Source organism: Notothenia coriiceps, unplaced genomic scaffold, assembly GCF_000735185.1.
Source record: "Notothenia coriiceps isolate Sejong01 unplaced genomic scaffold, NC01 NC01_scaffold00015391, whole genome shotgun sequence".
Classification (NCBI taxonomy): domain Eukaryota; kingdom Metazoa; phylum Chordata; class Actinopteri; order Perciformes; family Nototheniidae; genus Notothenia; species Notothenia coriiceps.
Genome location: NW_011348092.1, coordinates 2,482 through 22,142, shown reverse-complemented (window position 1 = coordinate 22,142; position 19,661 = coordinate 2,482). Strand labels below are relative to the sequence as shown.

The 19,661-nt window shown below is 41.4% G+C and overlaps 2 protein-coding genes across 4 annotated transcripts in view; one reads left to right on the top strand and one right to left on the bottom strand.

Annotated features, from left to right (window-relative positions):
* Nucleotides 1-5,068, top strand: part of fam49a (family with sequence similarity 49 member A) — a 21,857-nt gene extending 16,789 nt beyond the window's left edge. For all 3 annotated transcript variants that reach the window (XM_010775143.1, XM_010775141.1, XM_010775142.1), the window contains exon 11: nucleotides 3,995-5,068. In XM_010775143.1, the coding sequence (XP_010773445.1) occupies nucleotides 3,995-4,058 (64 nt within the window). In that variant the 3' untranslated portion in view covers nucleotides 4,059-5,068. The remainder of the gene's footprint in view (nucleotides 1-3,994) is intronic.
* A 1,784-nt stretch (nucleotides 5,069-6,852) lies between these two features.
* On the bottom strand, nucleotides 6,853-16,680 carry fbxo16 (F-box protein 16). The gene is made up of 6 exons (XM_010775144.1): nucleotides 16,594-16,680; nucleotides 12,987-13,151; nucleotides 11,802-12,061; nucleotides 9,900-9,996; nucleotides 8,805-9,057; nucleotides 6,853-7,201 (listed from the first exon to the last, which is right to left on the bottom strand). Exons 1-6 carry the CDS (start codon nucleotides 16,678-16,680, stop codon nucleotides 7,143-7,145), a joined length of 921 nt encoding a protein of 306 aa, XP_010773446.1. The 3' UTR covers nucleotides 6,853-7,142.
* Between the last annotated feature and the right edge of the window lie 2,981 nt (nucleotides 16,681-19,661).

The window sequence follows — 19,661 nt, the reverse complement described above, 5'->3', positions numbered from 1 at the left end:
ATGGTCGTGTTTGTCTTAGATTAGGACACCTTTTGACTTCGACGAGTGTCTTACTTCTGATAACAGGTAGACGTCCGCGAGTCAATTCACAGTACCCGTACTTTTTAGATTCCTATACAATGACAACACTAGATGTCTCCAGTGACACCTGTCGACTCCTGACGATGTACCCCCCGGAGATCCCGCTTATGGAGCTACATGCAGGCCTCGAACAAGATGAATCTACATATTCTTCCATCGATCCTCTCTTCCTCCTCCATGTTTCACACGGAAGCGACTAAGAAATTCGGCAGTCGCCTCTCCGCACATCTCGCGCGCACCCCACGCACATTACCATCCGTGGGCAGCAAGTAGATATATCTTTGTGTTGGCAGTCGCATCGTTGGTAGAAATGGCAATAGTTGCACTTAACCGTCGCAATTTCTCAACCTGAACAATCGAAAGCCCGATGAAGGCTGGCTCGCATATCGCGCAGCAACACGCCGCCAACCACTAACATTCTACCGCTTCGAGGTAAGCAACAGTACCGCACACAGCATGCCAAGGCTCTCTTCGTCCTCCCATGTGCTCCAATCTCTGACCATCGCGGCTCCGCTGTTCACACCTCCTCTCCTCCCTCTAGTAGTATGACCACAGCTTCCTCCGGCATAACACATATACTAAAGAATAATAAAAAACCGTCATCATAGCCGCGCGCGAGAAAGGACGGCGCCGCGCGCCCGCCGGCCAGCCGCCGCCAGCCCGCCCGCGCAGAGCCCCTCTCCTCTCATGATCGAAAACTTTAAGGGAAAGCCCCGTCGCCGCAGCGAACTGTGGCCATACTACTAGAGTGTCATCAGGATTGTTGGTCGTTACAGGCCACCGCCCCCGCCGCCGCCGCCTCCCACACGCCGTGCCCGGCGCCCGCGCGCCCCGCCCGACCGACGAGGCGCTATCTTAATCTCGTGTCGATGTACTTTGCCTTACTTAACTGTAAGAATGGTTTATGGTTCGGCTTGCTGATATCGGCACTTCATGGTTTCTTTCAGTTTTGTAGAATTTCACGTAATGCACTATGCTGGCCATTTACAAAAAGGCGACTGCCAACCGCAACCCCATATCATCTCTGCTCCACGGATGCGGTAACTGCAGTCCCCGCGTCGCAGCCTCTTCGCGCGTCGACCCTCGCCGCTGCCCGCCCGCCGCCGCGTCTCTCTCTTCTCAATCCTCCGTTAACCATGAGCTACAAACGTTGTATATGAAAAGGCGCCACTGTCATGTAGGATTCCACTCGTTGTCCGAGGCCATGAGCTCCAACATCGCAAGCGGCGCCGCACCGCCCGCGCGCGGGCCGGGCGCGGGGTAACACATGCGAGTTCGACAAGTGTCACTGGAGACATCTGAGTGTTGCCACTACCTCCAAAAGTACGGTACCTGTTGAATTGCCTCGCAGGACGTCCTGGTATCCAGAAGTAAAGACCTCGTGTCGTAGTCAAAGTGTGTCCTAATTAAGACAAACCGAACCGATCCGACTTTTCCCACCCACCCCCCCCCCACGTCGATAGGGGAGGACTAGGGAGACAACACAAAGAAGTCGACGGTGTCCCGTCGGACAACCCTTTCAAACTTTGATTACTAACTTTGGGAACTAAACAATCGAAAATGGTGATACTGTCCACCTAAATCTTACATAATGTGACGTCCCTGTGTTTCGTTTTTGAACCTGACACCAGTAAAGGTAATGATCCTTATAGGAGTTTACCGACTGAGTTATGATGATCACAAGAGAGATGGTACATCTTTATCATGTTACATTGGGTAAATTTTTCTTTATGTCTTAATAAATACATACTCTTTCTTGGTACGGCTTTTAGAACGAGAAAAGAAGAATAGGATACTAGAATAAATGCTAGGAGAAAAACGGAAAAGAATCAAGAACAATGAGACAAACATCAACTAATGTATGATACCGTCGTCGTACATATCGCACGATTCTAGTTGCTGGGACGATATAAAAAATGCAAAATAGATGCACCTGAATCGATCGACCGTCTATGTAAGACAATCTTTATGTCTCACGGTTTTCTTACTAAGGAAGAAGAAATAGGTGTTGTTTTTGTAAATAGTAAAATAAAGAGAAAAACAATTAGGGTTTTTCGTTAATCGGAAAAGCAAAACGCAAATGGTTTTGTTTTACTTAGCGGTTGAAAACTTATAAACCTTATCAGCTTTCCTGTTTCAAAAAAGTTTGATATAAAAATCATGAATAATTTTTACTTCAACATAAGAGTTGTAAAAAATTTATTACATAAATTACTATTTGGAGGTAATTGCAAAGTAAATCTAACTTGTTGAACAGAACCTAAATCGAAATCGAATCATACCGGTGTTTTTCTGTTTTTACCGACGAAAATAAGTAGTCAAAGGACAAATGGAGGGTGATTGTGAAAAGAAGGAGGAGTCTAAGTGGTGTTTTGTGGACTTGCTGCTCCAGGTGAGGCTTCTTGTAGGCCTGCTACGAGTCATTGCAAAAAGAAGAAAAATTTAGATTTGTCTATACTTCTCCTAAGTTACGAGACTGAGTTTATTATACATATACAAATGTAATAAATTTTTCTGAGTTCAATTATGAGCACACCATAAACGTATTCAGATAGGGAGGCTCGATACTTTGGGAAGAGATTGAACGTTTTTGTTATACTTCGCGTGTACTTAACGGAGGCGACAGTCGTCGACAGTTTCGTGTGGCTGCCTGTGGGAGTCCGGAATACAATTGGTACGAACGTTCGCCGTGAACTTTTTTACAAGAAGCCTTGCATTGCAAGAGTTAGAAAATAAACTGTTACCTTTCTCAAATCACATGTCGAAAATAAGTTTAACTTCGTTTTATTTAGGAAAGATCACTCCAAAAATGTAACACTGTCTCAACCAACACAATTTTTGTTCACCTTCACAAAGACAGAAGAGTGAACTAGACTTCTTACTCCGAGTTACTTTAGTTAGTCACATACAACGGTCACTTCCCGATTTATACTTCGGTCTATTCCCTAAGGGAACCAACTACATTCATAACGATTTCGTAAAGAGAAGAGATACGAGGGGGGGGTGCAGCTATCCCCTCCTGATCCTCTGTTGTTGTTTCTTCAGCTGCCACAGCAGCCTGTGGGAAAGTTGAAACTAATTGATTGAAACTGTTCAGCTTTACCACTATGGACAGGTGGATGTTAGAATGTATTACACTCAGGGACACAAAGTCAAAACTTGACTGTGGATTCATTTCCATTACTAGGAATATCCTCAAATGGCTGACTCAATACTACTAGTTTGCTCTCTACCATGGTAGAAAAGTACAAATGTAACCTCATTTAAAAAGAAATACAGGAATTATTATGTGAGAAAGAACATGCTCGCAAAATCTTGCTCTTTTTTTCTTTCTTATCCTATGATCTTATTTACGATCTCTCTTTTTTGCCTTTTCTTAGTTTCTTGTTACTCTTGTTTGTTAGTTGATTACAACTAGCAGCTAGCATGTATAGCGTGCTAAGATCAACGACCCTGCTATATTTTTACGTTATCTACGTGACTTAGCTAGCTGGCAGATACATTTCTGTTAAGAAATACAGAGCTGCCAAAAGTAATGATTCCTTCTTCTTTATCCACACAAACATTTATCATTTATTTCTTCTTTTTTGTTAATCACAAGCAATTAGCCTTTTCTGTTTTGCGTTTACCAAAACAAAATGAATCGCCAACTATTTGAATATTTGAATAGTCGAAAGGACAAAGTTTTTTCAAACTATTATTTTTTAGCTACTTATTAAAAATAGAAGTTGTTATTCTCAACATTTTTTTAAATAATGTATTTAATGGATAAACCTCCATTAACGTTTCATTTAGATTGAACAACTTGTCTTGGATTAGCTTAGCCTTAGTATGTGCACAAAAAGACAAAATGGCTGCTTTGTATCATCAGTTTCCTGTTTACTCTCCCACTAACACTTTTCTTCCTCCTCAGATTCACCACAAAACACCTGAACGACGAGTCCACTCCGAAGAACATCCGGACGATGCTCCAGTAACGTTTTTTCTTCTTTTTTAAATCTAAACAGATATGAAGAGGATCAATGCTCTGACCTCAAATAAGATGTATATGTTTACATTATTTAAAAAGACTCAATGTTAATACTCGTGTGTATTTGCATAGTCATTCCCTCCGAGCTATGGAAACCTTCTTCTAACTTTGCAAAAAACAATATGAAAGCGCCACATGAATTGCCTCCGCTGTCAGCAGCTGTCAAAGCACACCGACGGACACCCTTCAGCCTTATGTAACCATGCTTTGCAAGCGGCACTTGGAAAAAAATGTTCTTCGACTAACGTTCTCAATCTTTTATTTGACAATGGAAGAAGTTTAGTGTACAGCTTTTATTCAAATTTGAAGCAAAATAAATCCTTTCATAGTGAAGGTTTTACATTGTGACAGAGTTTGTGTGTTAAAACAAGTGGAAGTGTTTCTGTCTTCTCACTTGATCTGAAGAATGAGTCTCAATGAAATCAATCAGTGTGTGTTGCAGTGAAGGGCTAAATATTGAAGCAGATAAGGGATTCCTTGGTTTGATGTAAGTATTGCTAAAAGCATTTTCTCTTTCTATGCTCAGCTGTTGTATTTGTTTTTTCTCACACTCCAATCTTGTGAAATAAATCCACTGTGAACATTAATCTTACTTTGCACATCCAGTAAGATCCGGTTGGCTCTAAGTTCTGTAAAGGCTGTGATGATGGAACAAAATCAAATCGACCCGCCATGTGTTTTTATTTAACTGTTAATGCGGCAATCCTTCTGAATGATTGTTGTTGGTTTCGCCATGTTTTAAGTGACTTACTGTGTGGCTTTTGTATTAAACAGACATTTCTATCAAAGAAAGGCCATCTTTCATTCTGAATACATGATATGTGCTTCTTAACTGAACAAGTTTTAAAAGAATTGGTTGCTTCCGTAACATAGTGACATCACATTTCTATTGGCTAGGGCTCCATCACATTTTACGTGGTAGGCAAAGGGGTGGGACACCTCTAAGCCATTGACCAATCACAACACAGCTAACCAATCAGAGCAGACACAGCTCTAGTTTCAGACAGAGGTTGACATTCTCTTTGAAAAATAGAAAGGTTTTATTCCCCGAGTGGTTAATTGAACAATTCATCTCATCATTATTTAAATTGAAACTTTAATTTGACTTTATTTACATGTTGTTTCATCTATAAATAGAACTAGATCTATTCGTAACCTGACATTTTTCTTTAAAATATGGTATTAATATACAAAAAATGTCCTTAAGTTTGACTTCCAACGTAATGACTTTTAACATTTGCCCTTTTGTGAGTTTGATTATCCTCACTTGGATATTTTCTAACGTTCTCAACATCAGACAATCTCATCATTCTCGACTACATTGCTTTAGGTTTAATAACTGTTCATTGTTCATGTAACTTCTGAATGCGGATAGAGTAAAAAATGAACTAATACAAATGTTTTGGGCATAAAACCTCCACTTTTCCATAAAATGACTAATCAGATTTGACCATGCAGCATAGTATAATAATATCTTTATGACTGTAGCATCATCACCCCTATCATTATAACAAATTAAAATACCTTTGGCTTTTCATGGCACCGCCTTCAAATATTAAAACTCGCAGGAAAACATATTAGGATTCTAACCTGAAAATAACTTCATCCCGACTCAAATAACTTCATTTCATCATAAGCCATAAAGTGTATATATAGTGATCCATTAACATTCAGTTCATAAACATAAATTAACACGTCGCGTATTTCCTTTCATTCAGGCCTGTTTATTTTTGATCCTCTTGTATTTAGTAATATATACGTATGTGTGTGAGAGCCACACTTTGAATGCTATGTTTTTGATGCATAAGTGTACAATAATTGGAGCAGGTGTGCGTATGATACTGATATTCCATATCTGACTGAATCATCATGATGGATGTGCACCGAGCCTCCCTCTGTGTGTTGAGCACCAGGTGTTGAACACTGAGACAGATTCCCTTTTCCCGTCAGTTATTGTTTCATATGTTCTGTGTTCACGCTCACTGTTTATATGAGTTGCTTTGGCTTTGTACTGCGTATTGAATGGGATGTGTGGATTGAATAAAGGTGGTACATTTCTTATAAAACTGTTTCCTTTGCTTTCTTGTGATACAGCAGTTGTGGAGGGTAAAAGCACTACAATTAAAAGTACTGCATTGAAACTTACTGTAACAAGTGAATAGTAAGTATTATTGGGAACATGTACTGAAGTACTTAAAAATGTGTTTTTTACCAGAAAATATGAAACGTCAACAGGTTTATATTGACAAAAAGTCAGTCTATATTAGTATTTGCAGGCCAATGTGGCGTAGGTAATTTTGGAGAAACCAGCTCGAGTGCGCTAGAATTTTTAAAATATACAACCGGAAAAAATCTCCCACTTCCTTACAGAGCCCCTCCTCCAACACACACAAATGCACACATGACCAATTAGGGCACGAGATAAGTTTGTGCACAGATGGAAGGCTGACAGGCAGGTAGGCCATCCAGTTATTTTAGCCGGGCCGGCTAAAATGATTGGTTGTACTTTTTACAGCGCCACGGCTTCCACAGATGACATTTATTTATGTATTCATTGCTATCTGGATGTTAAGAGCATTCCATGGAATATAACAAAAAGTGTTTCTGAAATAAATTGCATACCCCACCTTTACCTTAATATAAAAACTAAATTCAGAAGCCAATATTTTCAAAGGTTTCAAATAAGTTAAAGAAAAGCAGCAGATCCTCAGTTTGCATACAGTATTTTATAGATTTATATTTATTTACAGTACTGTCTCCTTTAAGATGATTTTTTTCACTGTTTTTCTTCCCAAATTGTTCTCTGTAAATCTTTTTCTGGAGTTCTTTTCACATATTGTAAAACAAATATGATATGAGTTAAAATGACTCTTAATAATTGGCTTTTTTTTCAGCCTGCCACTAGCAGTGCGGTTCTTACTCAATACCTTGCCAAGAGATTGCAGTTGTATCCGACATTACATGTTGAAATATATAAACTCCACCCTTTGATGCTGTAGCTTTTACGTGTTCCTGATGGAGGCGATGAGCTTCATCTGTGTGTGTTTGAGAAAGGCACAGTCCAGGGAAGAACCTCAAACAGGGGAACACCTGGGGAAAGTATAACATACATTTTATTAGTGATGATTACACCTGAGATTCAAATCACTAAGAGCACAACCACTGTAATGTTAGTCAGAGTGAGACTTCTGATTGGTCAACAAAGGATCAGTATCAAAATCACAGAATTTCACTGTATACCTTTTTTGTTTGGACTATTCAGTAAAACAATTGTCCCACAAAAAACATTTTATTCTAACTGTTAAATGTCAAACATTTTGTAGATGCATTTAAAACTGCACACTTTCAGTTTCAACACCTCGACTTTTCCTGCTTTGACGTCAGAGGTCTTCCATGAAAAAGGTCCAAAACCTTAAATACAATTTTTATTTTTTCATTTTTGTTGCACCATGAAATAAATATATTTTCTTATGTAAAACAAAATGAACATTTTCTGCTGGTAGAGGCACAAACATGCCTCAGGACACTCTGTTAAGATAAGGGAGTCACTTTTCCATTTTCTACAATAGTAAATTGGGTTTTTTAACCTTTGTTTTTTTAACAGCCAATGGCGATGTCCTAGTTTGAGAAGATATGTACATTAAAAAAGCATAATGTATTTCCAAAGGTTAAAACCAAGAAAGTTTTTCAAATGTTTACCCCAATACTCATATTTGTTCTCTTTCTTTTATAACGCTGTTACCTATTATTTTTTTTACCTTGGATGTGAACTTGTTTTATTTGTATTGTATTAATGTGTGCTTTACTCTTTATTTAATTTGACATACTCAATTTGTTTTGCCTTTTTTTATGCTACAGATACAGAAGGCAACAACCAGAGGCGGAAGAAGTAATCAGAACTTGTACTTGAGTTAAAGTACTAGAGTGTAGGAATACTCGGTTACAAGTAAAAGTCCTGCATTCAAAATGTTACTCAAGTCAAAGTATTAGTACCAAAAGTAAAAGTAGTCATTGTGCAGATTGGTCCATTTCAGAATAATAGATATGATATGTTTTATAATGATTGATCATGAAAGTGTTATCAAAGCTGGTAAAGGTGCAGCTAGTTTGAATGACTTTGTATACTGCAGAGTAGCTTGTGGATTTACTCCAGGTGGAACTAAAGTCTGATTTAACACTTGATTATATTTCACACCATTCATCCACATCTGTAAAGTAATTAAATACATGTAGTGGAGTAAAAGTACACAATTTAACTGTTATTTGTAGTGCGGTTGAAGTTACACAAAATGTAAATACTCAAGTAAAGTACAAGTACCTCAATTGTACTGAAGTACTTTACTTCAGTAAATGTACGTAGTTACTTTTGGCTCATTTGGCTATAACACTGAACATTTCCCCACTGTGGGACTCTCCAATAGCTGCAGCCTACAATTACTTCTAATGCTTTGCTTTAAACATAAAAGCAATGAATGATTTAATTTCACTCAGGAGTTAGTAACAATACCAGCACAATTTCTAATGGGGTCACAAACAGCACACATTCTAATTATACATGACATTATTAGCAATTTTAACAGTGCCTAAATTCTGCCACTTTCCTGCAGAATCAGTGGTTTTATCCCATAATGTTTCCTGAATGTGTGTCTTGCAGTGTGTTACATCACTCTGAGCCCCGGGGCGTGCTTCTTACTGGGGGGGCTCCTGTGAGAGCGCTGGGACGCCCTGAGCGCCTCCCCCCTGGGCCGGGGCCCCGCCCACCTCACCGGCCCCGGGCGCATCCCTGCATTCCACTGGGCGAGGCGCATCAGGCTGCTGACCGTCTCCTTGGTGACAGGGTAGTCGTGACTGGGAGACGCCCAAGAGGGTCGAGTCTCGTAATAAAGAGGAGGAGGAGGAGGAGGAGGAGGAGGAGGAGGTCGTCTGCAGTTGGAGCTGAGGAACATCTGAAGGAAGAGGGAAGAGGAAGAGAAGTGGGGTTACCTTGACAACCACATTTTCACAAGTAAGAGTCCTGCACCCGTTGCAGGACAATTAAAGGATTTCTGATTCTGATTCTGATTCAGATACTAACAGTTGACCAATCACAACAGAGCCGGCCAGCTAACCAGTCAGAGCAGACTGGGCTCTGGTTTCAGACAGAGGGTGAAAAGAGGTGCTGCAGCACAGATAGTATGAGGAAAATAAAGATCTTTTTGAACATTAAAGCATGGAGACATGTCCCAGTAGAGGCACAGAATAGCAATATGAACCTGAAAATGAGCATAATAGGGCCCTTTTAAGATATATTTTGTAAAATATAAAAGGCTAAATTCCCTTTGAATTGTTGTGGAGTACTCTTCGGAGGAGTAGTGAAGTGGCATGAAAGAAAATACTCAAGTAAAAACCTCAAATTGGTGCTTAAGTAATACTGGAGTAAAATAGTTCCATCTTCATACTGTCATATGTCACATTTCATTAGCTCCAGTATCCATGCTAATTAATCTTGTCTGATGAATATGACCAAAGCCTGAATATTACATGCCACAGTGTCCTCTATCACACCCTGCCACCCNCCCCCCCCTCCTCCCTCACACCCCATCATCAGCATCATTTGTCTCCCACCGACACCTCCCTCTCTGAGCAGCATCATTAACATGCTGTGTAAAGGCTGCTCCATAATGCATGATGTCTGCTGGTTGCACCATCTCCAGAGACCCCTCCCACGTTTACCACTCCTCTGATTCAGACATGGAGGTCACAGTCACAGTAGGGGGGGTTGGGGGGTGATGGATGGAGCATGTTCTACCATCGATTTGGCTTTGCGTAGCTTGTAGTGTGTCTCGGACGGGGATTTCTTCGGTGTGCTGCTGCTGCAGGTGGGGAGTCTGGGGGTCCTCCGCCGCCTGCAGGGAGAGGAGCAGGTGGAGCAACACCATTAGTACTCTTTCAAACATAATAATCGGTTATATTACCTGCAGATGACAAGGGTCAAAGAGCAACATGTGTCTGTTGCGCTCATTAATCTAATAATACGTTATCTGCAATGAATGGGGCTTCTTTGCAAGAACCTGTAGATGGCACCAAACTTTTTAAGCCCTATTCTGACTTTTTTAATGGCAGCATTTGGTGGTGAATAGTTCAGATACATTGTAATATTACTGTAATTCGCACTGTGTATGTGTAAATGGTTGAAGTGCAGAGTTGGGAGGTAACTAAGTACATTTACTCAAGAACTGTACTTAAGTACAATTTTGAGGTACTTGCACTTTACTTAAGTATTTCCATTCTTTGCTACTTCGTACTTTTACTCCACTACATTTGCTTAATTAGTTACTTTACATATTTGGATTAATGATGTGAAATATAATCAAGTGAATCAGACTTTAGTTCCACCTGGAGTAAATTCACAAGCTACCCTGCAGTATACAAAGTCATTCAAACTAGCTGCACCTTTACCAGCTTTGAGAACACTTTAATGATCAATCATTATAAAACATATCATATATATTATTCTGAAATGGACCAATCTGCATAATCACTACTTGCATGAAAATGCTTTTGTACTTTTACTTGAGTAAGATTTTGATTGCCGGACTTTTACTTGTAACAGAGTATTACATTATTAATTTTGTCTGATAAATATCACCAAAGCCTGAATATTAAATGCCACAGTGTCCTCTATCTCACCCAGCCCCCCCCCCTCCTCCCTCACACCCCATCATCAGCATCATTTCTCCCCCCCCCGACACCTCCCTCTCTGCTCAATTAATTGCAGATAATGGTTAGAGCCCCCATAATTACATTATTAAACTCTTCTACTTCTACACTTACTCAATTACAAGATCTGAGTACTTCTTCCACCTCTAGTGCTAACCATAGCCTCCATGTTAAGATCTGGTACCAATCATGGAGAGACTACAAATTAAATATAAAGATGTAAAAACTATGACCACATAGTCAGCATAACGTTGTGTGTAAAAATGTTGCTTACCTAACTTTGTTGCAAAAAATTAAAAATAATTTAAGGTGTTGTGTAAATGTAAGGCTGGTAAAATGGTACGACAGTTCTTCTTCTAACTGTGCATTGTTAGAAACAGGAGGCCCAGTTTTAAGAATGTGTGAACATCAACAATATATGGCTATATTTCTATTTCTAGGTTATCTCACATGTCAGATTGTGGCTGTGGACTGAGAGCTGCGTCTGAATATCTACATTTAGTTTTGCATACAGTATGGTGTGTAAATACAGAAAGTCAAATTGTACAATCTCTCTTGTTTTAAGGCCAATCAATGGTAAACGGACTGCATTTATATTGCGTTTTCCCAGTCTTTTACACTTACAATTAGTTTACACACAGAAGCTGTCATACAAGGTGCTACTTGCTCAGGGAGACTCACATTCACACACTGTATCTTAAGTATATTGCCCAAGAACACATTGGCATGTTGACTGTGGGGGCTGGGTCCTGGGATCAAACCACCTATATTCTGATTGGTAGACGGCCGCCCACTCTACATCACAGCCACAGCCCCATGCTCTGGACTCTGTTATTAACGATGTTTCATTTGGGAGTGCTAATGTAATGACCATTCATTAATGGTCTACTTAATAACTGTTCATCATCTGCTAACATTATCTTGATTTCACTTTCAACTGTTTAAATGTTTTGATTTCTTTGACCAATAACAATCCAATTTGACGTCTTACATTTTCAGAGCCTGCTCGGGGGGGTCCAGGTTGTCGAGGTAGTTGAAGCGCAGAGTGTCTGCAGGACGTCTGTCAGAGTCTCTCCAGGGTGGGGGGCAGGCTGCTTCTCCTTTCTTATCCCCGTCCTTGAGATGCTTCTTGGAGGCTGGCTGATGGAGGCTGCCCCCCCCCTTACTGATGAAGACCGCCTCTGACAGATCTTCAGGTTTACTGATGGAGGAGACATGTGGAGCCTCCAACTGCTGCTGGGGGGAGGACGCCTGGAGGTATACATTACATTTTTATAAACATTTTATCACTGAATCTTGATTTAGTTATCCTACAATAATAACTAATATTCATATATTTGACAACTACATGTTTGATTTTTGAGTTTATCAGTGTTGGAATGTAACTAAGTAACTTTACTCAAATACAATTTTGGTACACATTTAAACAACCAGTACTTGGGTATTTACTTTCTTATTCTACTCCACATTCAGTTTAATATTTGTAATGTTCTCAACAATTATTTAAAGCCTAAGTTACTCAAAAAATGAAATACATTTTCACATAAAAAATCCAAAGAACAAAAAAATGAGGATGTTTTTTAATAAATTAAACTACCTAACAGCGTGAAGTACAGCCTTAATATTTCATGTATTATTCAATGAGTGAATGAGTTGATTAATCAACAGAACATTTATTATTTTTGATAAACATTGAAGTCAATTATTCTTGCAAAAATGAACAGGCACCCAAAATTAGATTTTGCTGCTTTTTTCTTTAACTGTTTTAAAAATCTATTTCGAATAATTTTGAAGAGTTTCTGCATTGAGTATGGTTAATTTTAAATGTAATATTTCAAGTACATTTACCTGATTATTCTTTTAATTAAGTAACCATTTTAATGCAGATCTTACACTTGTAGTGGATTATTTTCACAATGTGGTATTATAATACCATTATTATTAAAATAAGTCTTTATCAAACAGGGGCCATGCAGAAAATATTATTTTCAAAACAAAAGAGATGAGTTATTGCAGTTGTAGCTATTAGCAATCTAAGCATGTTCTGTCCGAGATACAGTACATGTAGCCATCAACAGCCACTGAAAACATGAAGTCTCTATGACACTCACATCAGAGTTAATATTCAGTAAGATATATTCTACACTGCTGGAGTTATTCTGTGTGACCTCCTGACCTGCAGTGAGGTGAGCCTCAGCTCCTGCACAGAGTGGATGTAGAGTCTCTTCCACACCCCCTGCTCCAGGGGGGTGGGGGTGAAGGTAAGGCCCCAGCCCAGCCTCAGACACTTTGGCCCCCACAGCTGGTCCAGCTCTACCAAGCTCCTCCAGCTCCAGCTCACCTAGCTCAAGAAAACACCCAGAAGGAGAGAATAGGCTTGTTTGAGACAAGCGAGACCTGCGCAGACCTGTGCAATTGCGATCAACGTCTTGCTAGTGCTTTGCATGATGGTTAGTCATTTTGTCCGACTTGCTCTGGAGGCTCGCCTACATGAGACGTTGAAATCTCGCGAGACAAAGACGCCCGCAGCCTTGAGAGCGAGGCGCGGCGAGGCGGTGCAGTTCCTCTCCACGGGCTGCGGAAGCGAAATGCTTGATTGGAAACGACTCACTGGTATCTCGAGCTGAGTGCTCATTGGTGGTTTTTACCACGTGCTGGTGATGAAACTCTCCAATTGGCTCGGCAAAAGTTTGCTGATGTTTTGCGTCAGTTTTACGTCGCCCCCTCCATTAACATTTGTCATCATTGTTCCACAATGTTTATCATCATGAAATTAATATTTATATATGTTATACTATACTTGCACTGCTTACCGTTTTCATACTTTATATATCTTAGCATATTCATACACACTGTTCATACTGCTCACAGGCTGCTGTGTATATTCATACCCCTCACTGTTTATTCATCATTCAATTCATTCTATATTTTATCCTGTAGATTGTGTAAATTACTTTTCACTTTACTGCTTGTTGCACTCCTGGTTGGAAGCTAAACTGCATTTTGTTGTCTCAGTAATCTGTGCAATAACAATATAGTTTAATCTAATCTTGAGCAGGAACAAATGTATTTACTTAGTACATATCTGACATTAACGATTAAACACGTGTGCATTCTTTATAAATGCAAACTTAGTCAAGCCGACTCCAGAGGTGGCGGTATGCACCTTAAAGTTGTTTGCAATCCGCCAAAAAACCGAGAGAAGAGGAAGAAGAAGAAGAAGAAGAAGAAGAAGAAGAAGAAGAAGAAGAAGAAGAAGGCGAAGCAGCAGCAGAAGAAGAAGAAGAAGAAGAAGAAGCCGACTCGGAGCTGTCCGACTTCAGGCGAGCTTTTTGAGACCTCCCCCGGCTGCGATCGGCTATTCTCGTCTACTTTCGAGGCGAGCCGCAACACGTCTCAAACAAGCCTACTGGCGTCGTCTCTTGTCCTCGGTGGCAGATTACGTCACTTCCGCCTAAAACCCAGCAGGTATACGATCTAGCACACACCTTTACAATAGATAGGGACACAACGCTTTCAAGGAAAGAACGGAGCGTTAGCAAAAACGTACCATCCTGCACGGCCTCCAGCACCTTCGTTGCCGAGTCCAGGCCTCCCTCCCTCCCAACGTTGACCGGTCTATGACTAGTGGTATATGGCGTCCATCCGGTCAAACCACTTCCATGTTTTCCTACTGGAACCACTCCGGCCGTGTGGTCTTGATGGCTCTATAACTACGCTTAATTTTTTTTAGTTTTTCCTCTACACTTCGGGAAAGTCCTCGTGAAGCCGTGTACGGCCAAAAGTGTAGAGACCTCCCGTAAACTTTCTCATTATGCAATATGCCGTCGAGCTCCCGCTGTTTTTTTTCATCCGCAACGAGTTTGAGTAACGTCTGTACCTCGTCCAACGACCACAACTTGGGTTTTTACCTGCCATTTTTTGTGGATTTGTTGAAATTAAAAAATACTTTGTTGAAATTAGAAATACCTAACGTTAGCTCGTCTGTTTTAAAATGGCGCTTGCTTATGCAAAGCTTGGGGAGTGTCTCCTTGTTTGTATCACCTATCTTTAAAATATAAAAAAAACAATCTTGGCACAGATGGCACGTGTAAAACTGTGAAATTACCTGTGCACAAAAATAATGTTTTACCAGTCCGAAAACAGCATTATAACGATAAAAATATGCTAATGACTGATAGATAATTTAACAAATAATATGTGCAACATTAATAGAACCTATATTTCTCCAAATGTCCCAACTTAACTCACTACTTGCATATTGTCAATATTGAAGCCCAAAGTCATTTATAACAGCAAGCTTAGTTATAAAAGTTATTGTGATTTTAAAAAAATCAATCGGTTATTCAAGTCAAGTCTATATTTTCTAATGTATAAAACAACCTTTATAATATATTGCAAGCCATTGTGAGTTGCACCCATAGACAATAGGCCAATGAGAAATACATTGTGCATACAAAGGCCAAATGAGCATTATATTTAAATGAATATATTGTGGTGACACGTTATAATTCACCACTTGATATTATTTGTGTTGCAACCCGGACCCGTTAGTGAAGGGTGCCGGGTTTGATGTCATTCCTACTAGCTTGTCATGCAGAGCAGTTCATGTACTAACCCCTCTTAGAGATTAATGGATAATTAAAGTGGTGGAAGTCCATTCTTAATACCACCGCCTCCGACTCCCTTTCATCGGCACTACACTGGTGACCCTGACGTTTTCGAGAAAGTTTCCGAAGACTCAATGAACACGGCTGATCGCAATGTTTTTGTAAAGCTGCTGGAGTTTTGGGAGCAGCGGCGTGGTTCGCACATGCGGAGGCACACTTTGCCTGCCGACAAGTCCGTGACGGGGATTTGAAATATTTCCACGTGGTAGCAGCCATGGGAAGCTATACGTCATCCAGGTTGGTGGGATTTATGGCGACCCCCCGCACCATGGAAAAATATGAGGCGATTAAGGCCCTTCTTCCTTAAGATCATTTAGCTTATCTGCTAAGGAGAGCCCGCCAGATCTTTGACATTCAAGGCCTAGGGACAGCAAGCCATCTCAGGCTGATGGAGAAATGCTGAATCTGCTTAGGGGGGAAGACCATCGGGTTTTGTTCATGAGATGTTCCTTGCGCCTGCTTCCCGGGTTCAGACGGCGCTACCAACTGTCCAAATTACGGAGCTCCGGTTGCTTGGCTGAAGAGCCGGACCGTTTTTTCTTGGCTAACAGACAGCCGTGCAGAGGCGCTAGCTGTGACACTCGCCGCCACCCTCAACAGTTAAGAAGGTCTTTGGGGAAGGCTGGACGTAACATAACTATATCACCTACACATCTGGCCGGTACGTTGGTGTGTTTGAAAGTGGACCTGGTAGCGTCGGTTAACACCAGGTGCCCATGCATCCCCTTGGACGGTCCCTAAGACGCAGTGATACGCCCGTTTGGACTTTTCGAGTTCCTGGCGATGCTTTTGGGCTGCAAGAACGTTGAGGCCTGTTGCGGCCGTTTCCGCTCCGCCCACTCGCAGGGCCGGTTCGCTCCCCGTGAGTTCCGCTGGGATATGTGACTGTTGCTACATCCGTTTCATCGCCCGGGCCGGCCCACATTTATGAGGCCCCGCTGTTATGAGGCCCGCTGTATGAGGGGCTGTAATGGAGGCTTTGAAGGGTAGGCAACCCCCATTCCAGGCGAGTCGACTGGACGGCCCGGAAGGCTGAGTCTGCTTTTAGGCGGAACATCAAGCTCGTGGGTACGGCATTGCGCTCCTTCTCAGGGTTTTTCCCTACCTCCTCACCATGGTTGACAGGATGACGCCGTTGCCGGAGGCAGTTCCTCTCGTGTCGACCCGCGTCGGCGCTGAGCATAGCCTGGGCCCTTTCATTGCGAGCGTGGGTGTGTCGGTTTGGCACCCCAATCGGATATTTCCCTGACCGCGCGCGGGGTTCACAGTTCACGTCTGAGCTCTGGAACGGCTGTGGCCCGTGTGTTTGGGGGTTAAGCTTCACAGGACACCGCTTATCACGCCTCGAGGGCTACGGCCTCTGTGAACGTTTCTCCATCGGCTCCATGAAGGCAGCCACTCAGAGCTGCTGAAAGGAACGGAAATTGGGTCGATAAGCTGCGCTTGGGTGATGCTGGGNTTTTATGCTTTATGAACAACAGAGAAACATATTCTTCATGACCAAAGTTGTTATTGAAATAAAAAAGGAAAGTGAAATTTATGCTCGTTACCCTCTCCGTCCGGTCCACATTAATACAAATGATCCCAATACGTATGATTGTTTGAAAATATCTTAAAATCAATACAAATGTATTTATTATAAACGTTAGTCCTTAACATCTATCACTGTGTATATCACCATTCAAACATCTTTTAAAAGTTGAACAAACCCCACACAGCTCAGTGAAATGTTAACTTTATTTGATCATTTCAGTAAAAACTAACGTTCATATTTCTCTTTTAGATTATAATACTGATGAACGTTCAAAACAAAGCACTTAGGCAACTTATCACATACGTCTTAAAATGCTTAATAAGCACCATAACTTTCATGATATAATTTCTCCGTCATAATCATTTGTTTCCGTGAACGGCCGACTGTTGTGTGACAAATGCTGCGGCCGCAAGGCATTGTGGGGCAGCATTTTCTCCTCTCCTTTCGGTAAGGGAGGTCCAGTGGTTCCTAAGCTAAAGAAGGTTATAAAGGAAGTTTGAAACCTCCTTTCCTTTCATTTGGGGAATTGGAACAGCACTTAACATGGCTGCCACTGACGTACTTCTGGGTCATTTCACTTGGTTAGGAAGGTTCCTAAGCTAAATGGACTATTGGAACGCAACCCCGGTCTACGTGGGCTGGGTCCTCCGTGGACCGCGTAGGCTGCGTACTCCAAAGGGTGCAGCCACTGAATTGAGACACCGCCTTTGTTTCTGATAGCAACTTTGGCCCAATCCCAAACCACTCCCTCCCTGAGGGAGTGAACTCCGTCTGTAGCCACACTCGCAGCTCAACGAGGCTCCCTCCTGTCAGGTGGAGGGAGTAAATACAGCAGCAAGCTTTGGGACGGCCTCCCCTCTCTCCGGCAGAAACAGGAAATGCCGTAACTGTATACAACGGTTTCAAATCAGCATCTTTTTGACAAAAAATGTAAATTAATAACTCAAATAAAACTCCAAACATCTTTAATTGTCTTACTTTTTTGTAAAGCTCTTTTAGTTTTAACCCTGATGTTTATAAGCTTCTTAGTTTTTGCAACAGTCTGTAAATATACACAACTTTATAATAAAATACACACCTTGTTCTAGACTAAACACAGGTATGATCCTAAGTTAAACACATATGAGGTTATCATGAGGTTGTTAACATCGCAGTTTATCAGTGGGTGTTTGCTGGAACTACTTGTAAACAGCGTGTTTCCTGACGGACACACACAGCGTGACTCCGGTCAGGTAGAGACCGGTCTCAAGTCAGCACCACTGCAGACNGATTTTTTGCTGCATAAACCTACATACCATACTCTTTTGTCACAGAGTAAACCAACATGGACGAGCCGTTTCTTGTTTATTATGCGGATATATTTATATCTTTGCTCCCTGAAAACTGCAACTCTTACTTTTAAATCAGGGTGAAACCCCTTTTGTTAACTATATTGTCCTGATTGATTTAGGTTTTTACGTAAATTGTGTTATATTTGTGTTATATTATAATTACTTCTGTCTTGTATTATTACATTTTTTATTAGGTTAGATTAGTTTCACTTTTTAGTCAATGGGATTTCTTATTTTTGTCAGGGCAGATGTGACAGGCATTACACTCGAGTAGAAAGAAAATGGCTGACACTAAGCAAATCATATCAACAGTAGAAAATATTATACATCAATATGTGTCCCGTTGTCGGAGGAACTCCGCAGCGCAGAAAATAACACCCTTTCTCTTTTCCTCGTCCCAAATCTTTTTAAAACGGGGGTACGAGCGGTAGATTGCTGGCGAGTTGACGTAATTTCGGATGGTGGACCACAGTACGGCCATTCCCAAACCGCCCCTGCACCCTACATCCTACCCTCGTGCGCGTTCCGCGGAGGGTCGCCATATTGAGGGCTGTTCAAACAATGGTTGTGGAGCGGTGTGGAGGGGAGTGGGCTATCAAGCCCTAACAGCGCGTCTGCAGTTGGGTTGCTTGACTTTGGGACCGTCTCTACCTGACCTGAGTCACGCTGTGTGTGTCCGTCAGGAAACCCGCTGTTTTTACAAGTGTTCAGCAAACACCCACTGATAAACTGCGATGTTAACAACCTCATGATAACCTCATATGTGTTTAACTTAGGATCATACCTGTGTTTAGTCTAGAACAAGGTGTGTATTTTATTATAAAGTTGTGTATATTTACAGACTGTTGCAAAAACTAAGAAGCTTATAAACATCAGGGTTAAAACTAAAAGAGCTTTACAAAAAAGTAAGACAATTAAAGATGTTTGGAGTTTTATTTGAGTTATTAATTTACATTTTTTGTCAAAAAGATGCTGATTTGAAACCGTTGTATACAGTTACGGCATTTCCTGTTTCTGCCGGAGAGAGGGGAGGCCGTCCCAAAGCTTGCTGCTGTATTTACTCCCTCCACCTGACAGGAGGGAGCCTCGTTGAGCTGCGAGTGTGGCTACAGACGGAGTTCACTCCCTCAGGGAGGGAGTGGTTTGGGATTGGGCCAAAGTTGCTATCAGAAACAAAGGCGGTGTCTCAATTCAGTGGCTGCACCCTTTGGAGTACGCAGCCTACGCGGTCCACGGAGGACCCAGCCCACGTAGACCGGGGTTGCGTTCCAATAGTCCATTTAGCTTAGGAACCTTCCTAACCAAGTGAAATGACC

Bases quoted from the DNA above. Each gene is read 5' to 3' on its own strand.
- fbxo16 (XM_010775144.1), bottom strand. From the start codon at position 16,680: ATGAAAGGGCCCAGGCTATGCTCAGCGCCGACGCGGGTCGACACGAGA. The intron at 13,152-16,593 runs GTGAGGAGGTAG...TTCTTGAGCTAG, and splicing joins GCGTCATCCTGTCAACCATG to GTGAGCTGGAGCTGGAGGAG. The intron at 12,062-12,986 runs GTCAGGAGGTCA...GTATACCTCCAG, and splicing joins TGAGGCTCACCTCACTGCAG to GCGTCCTCCCCCCAGCAGCA.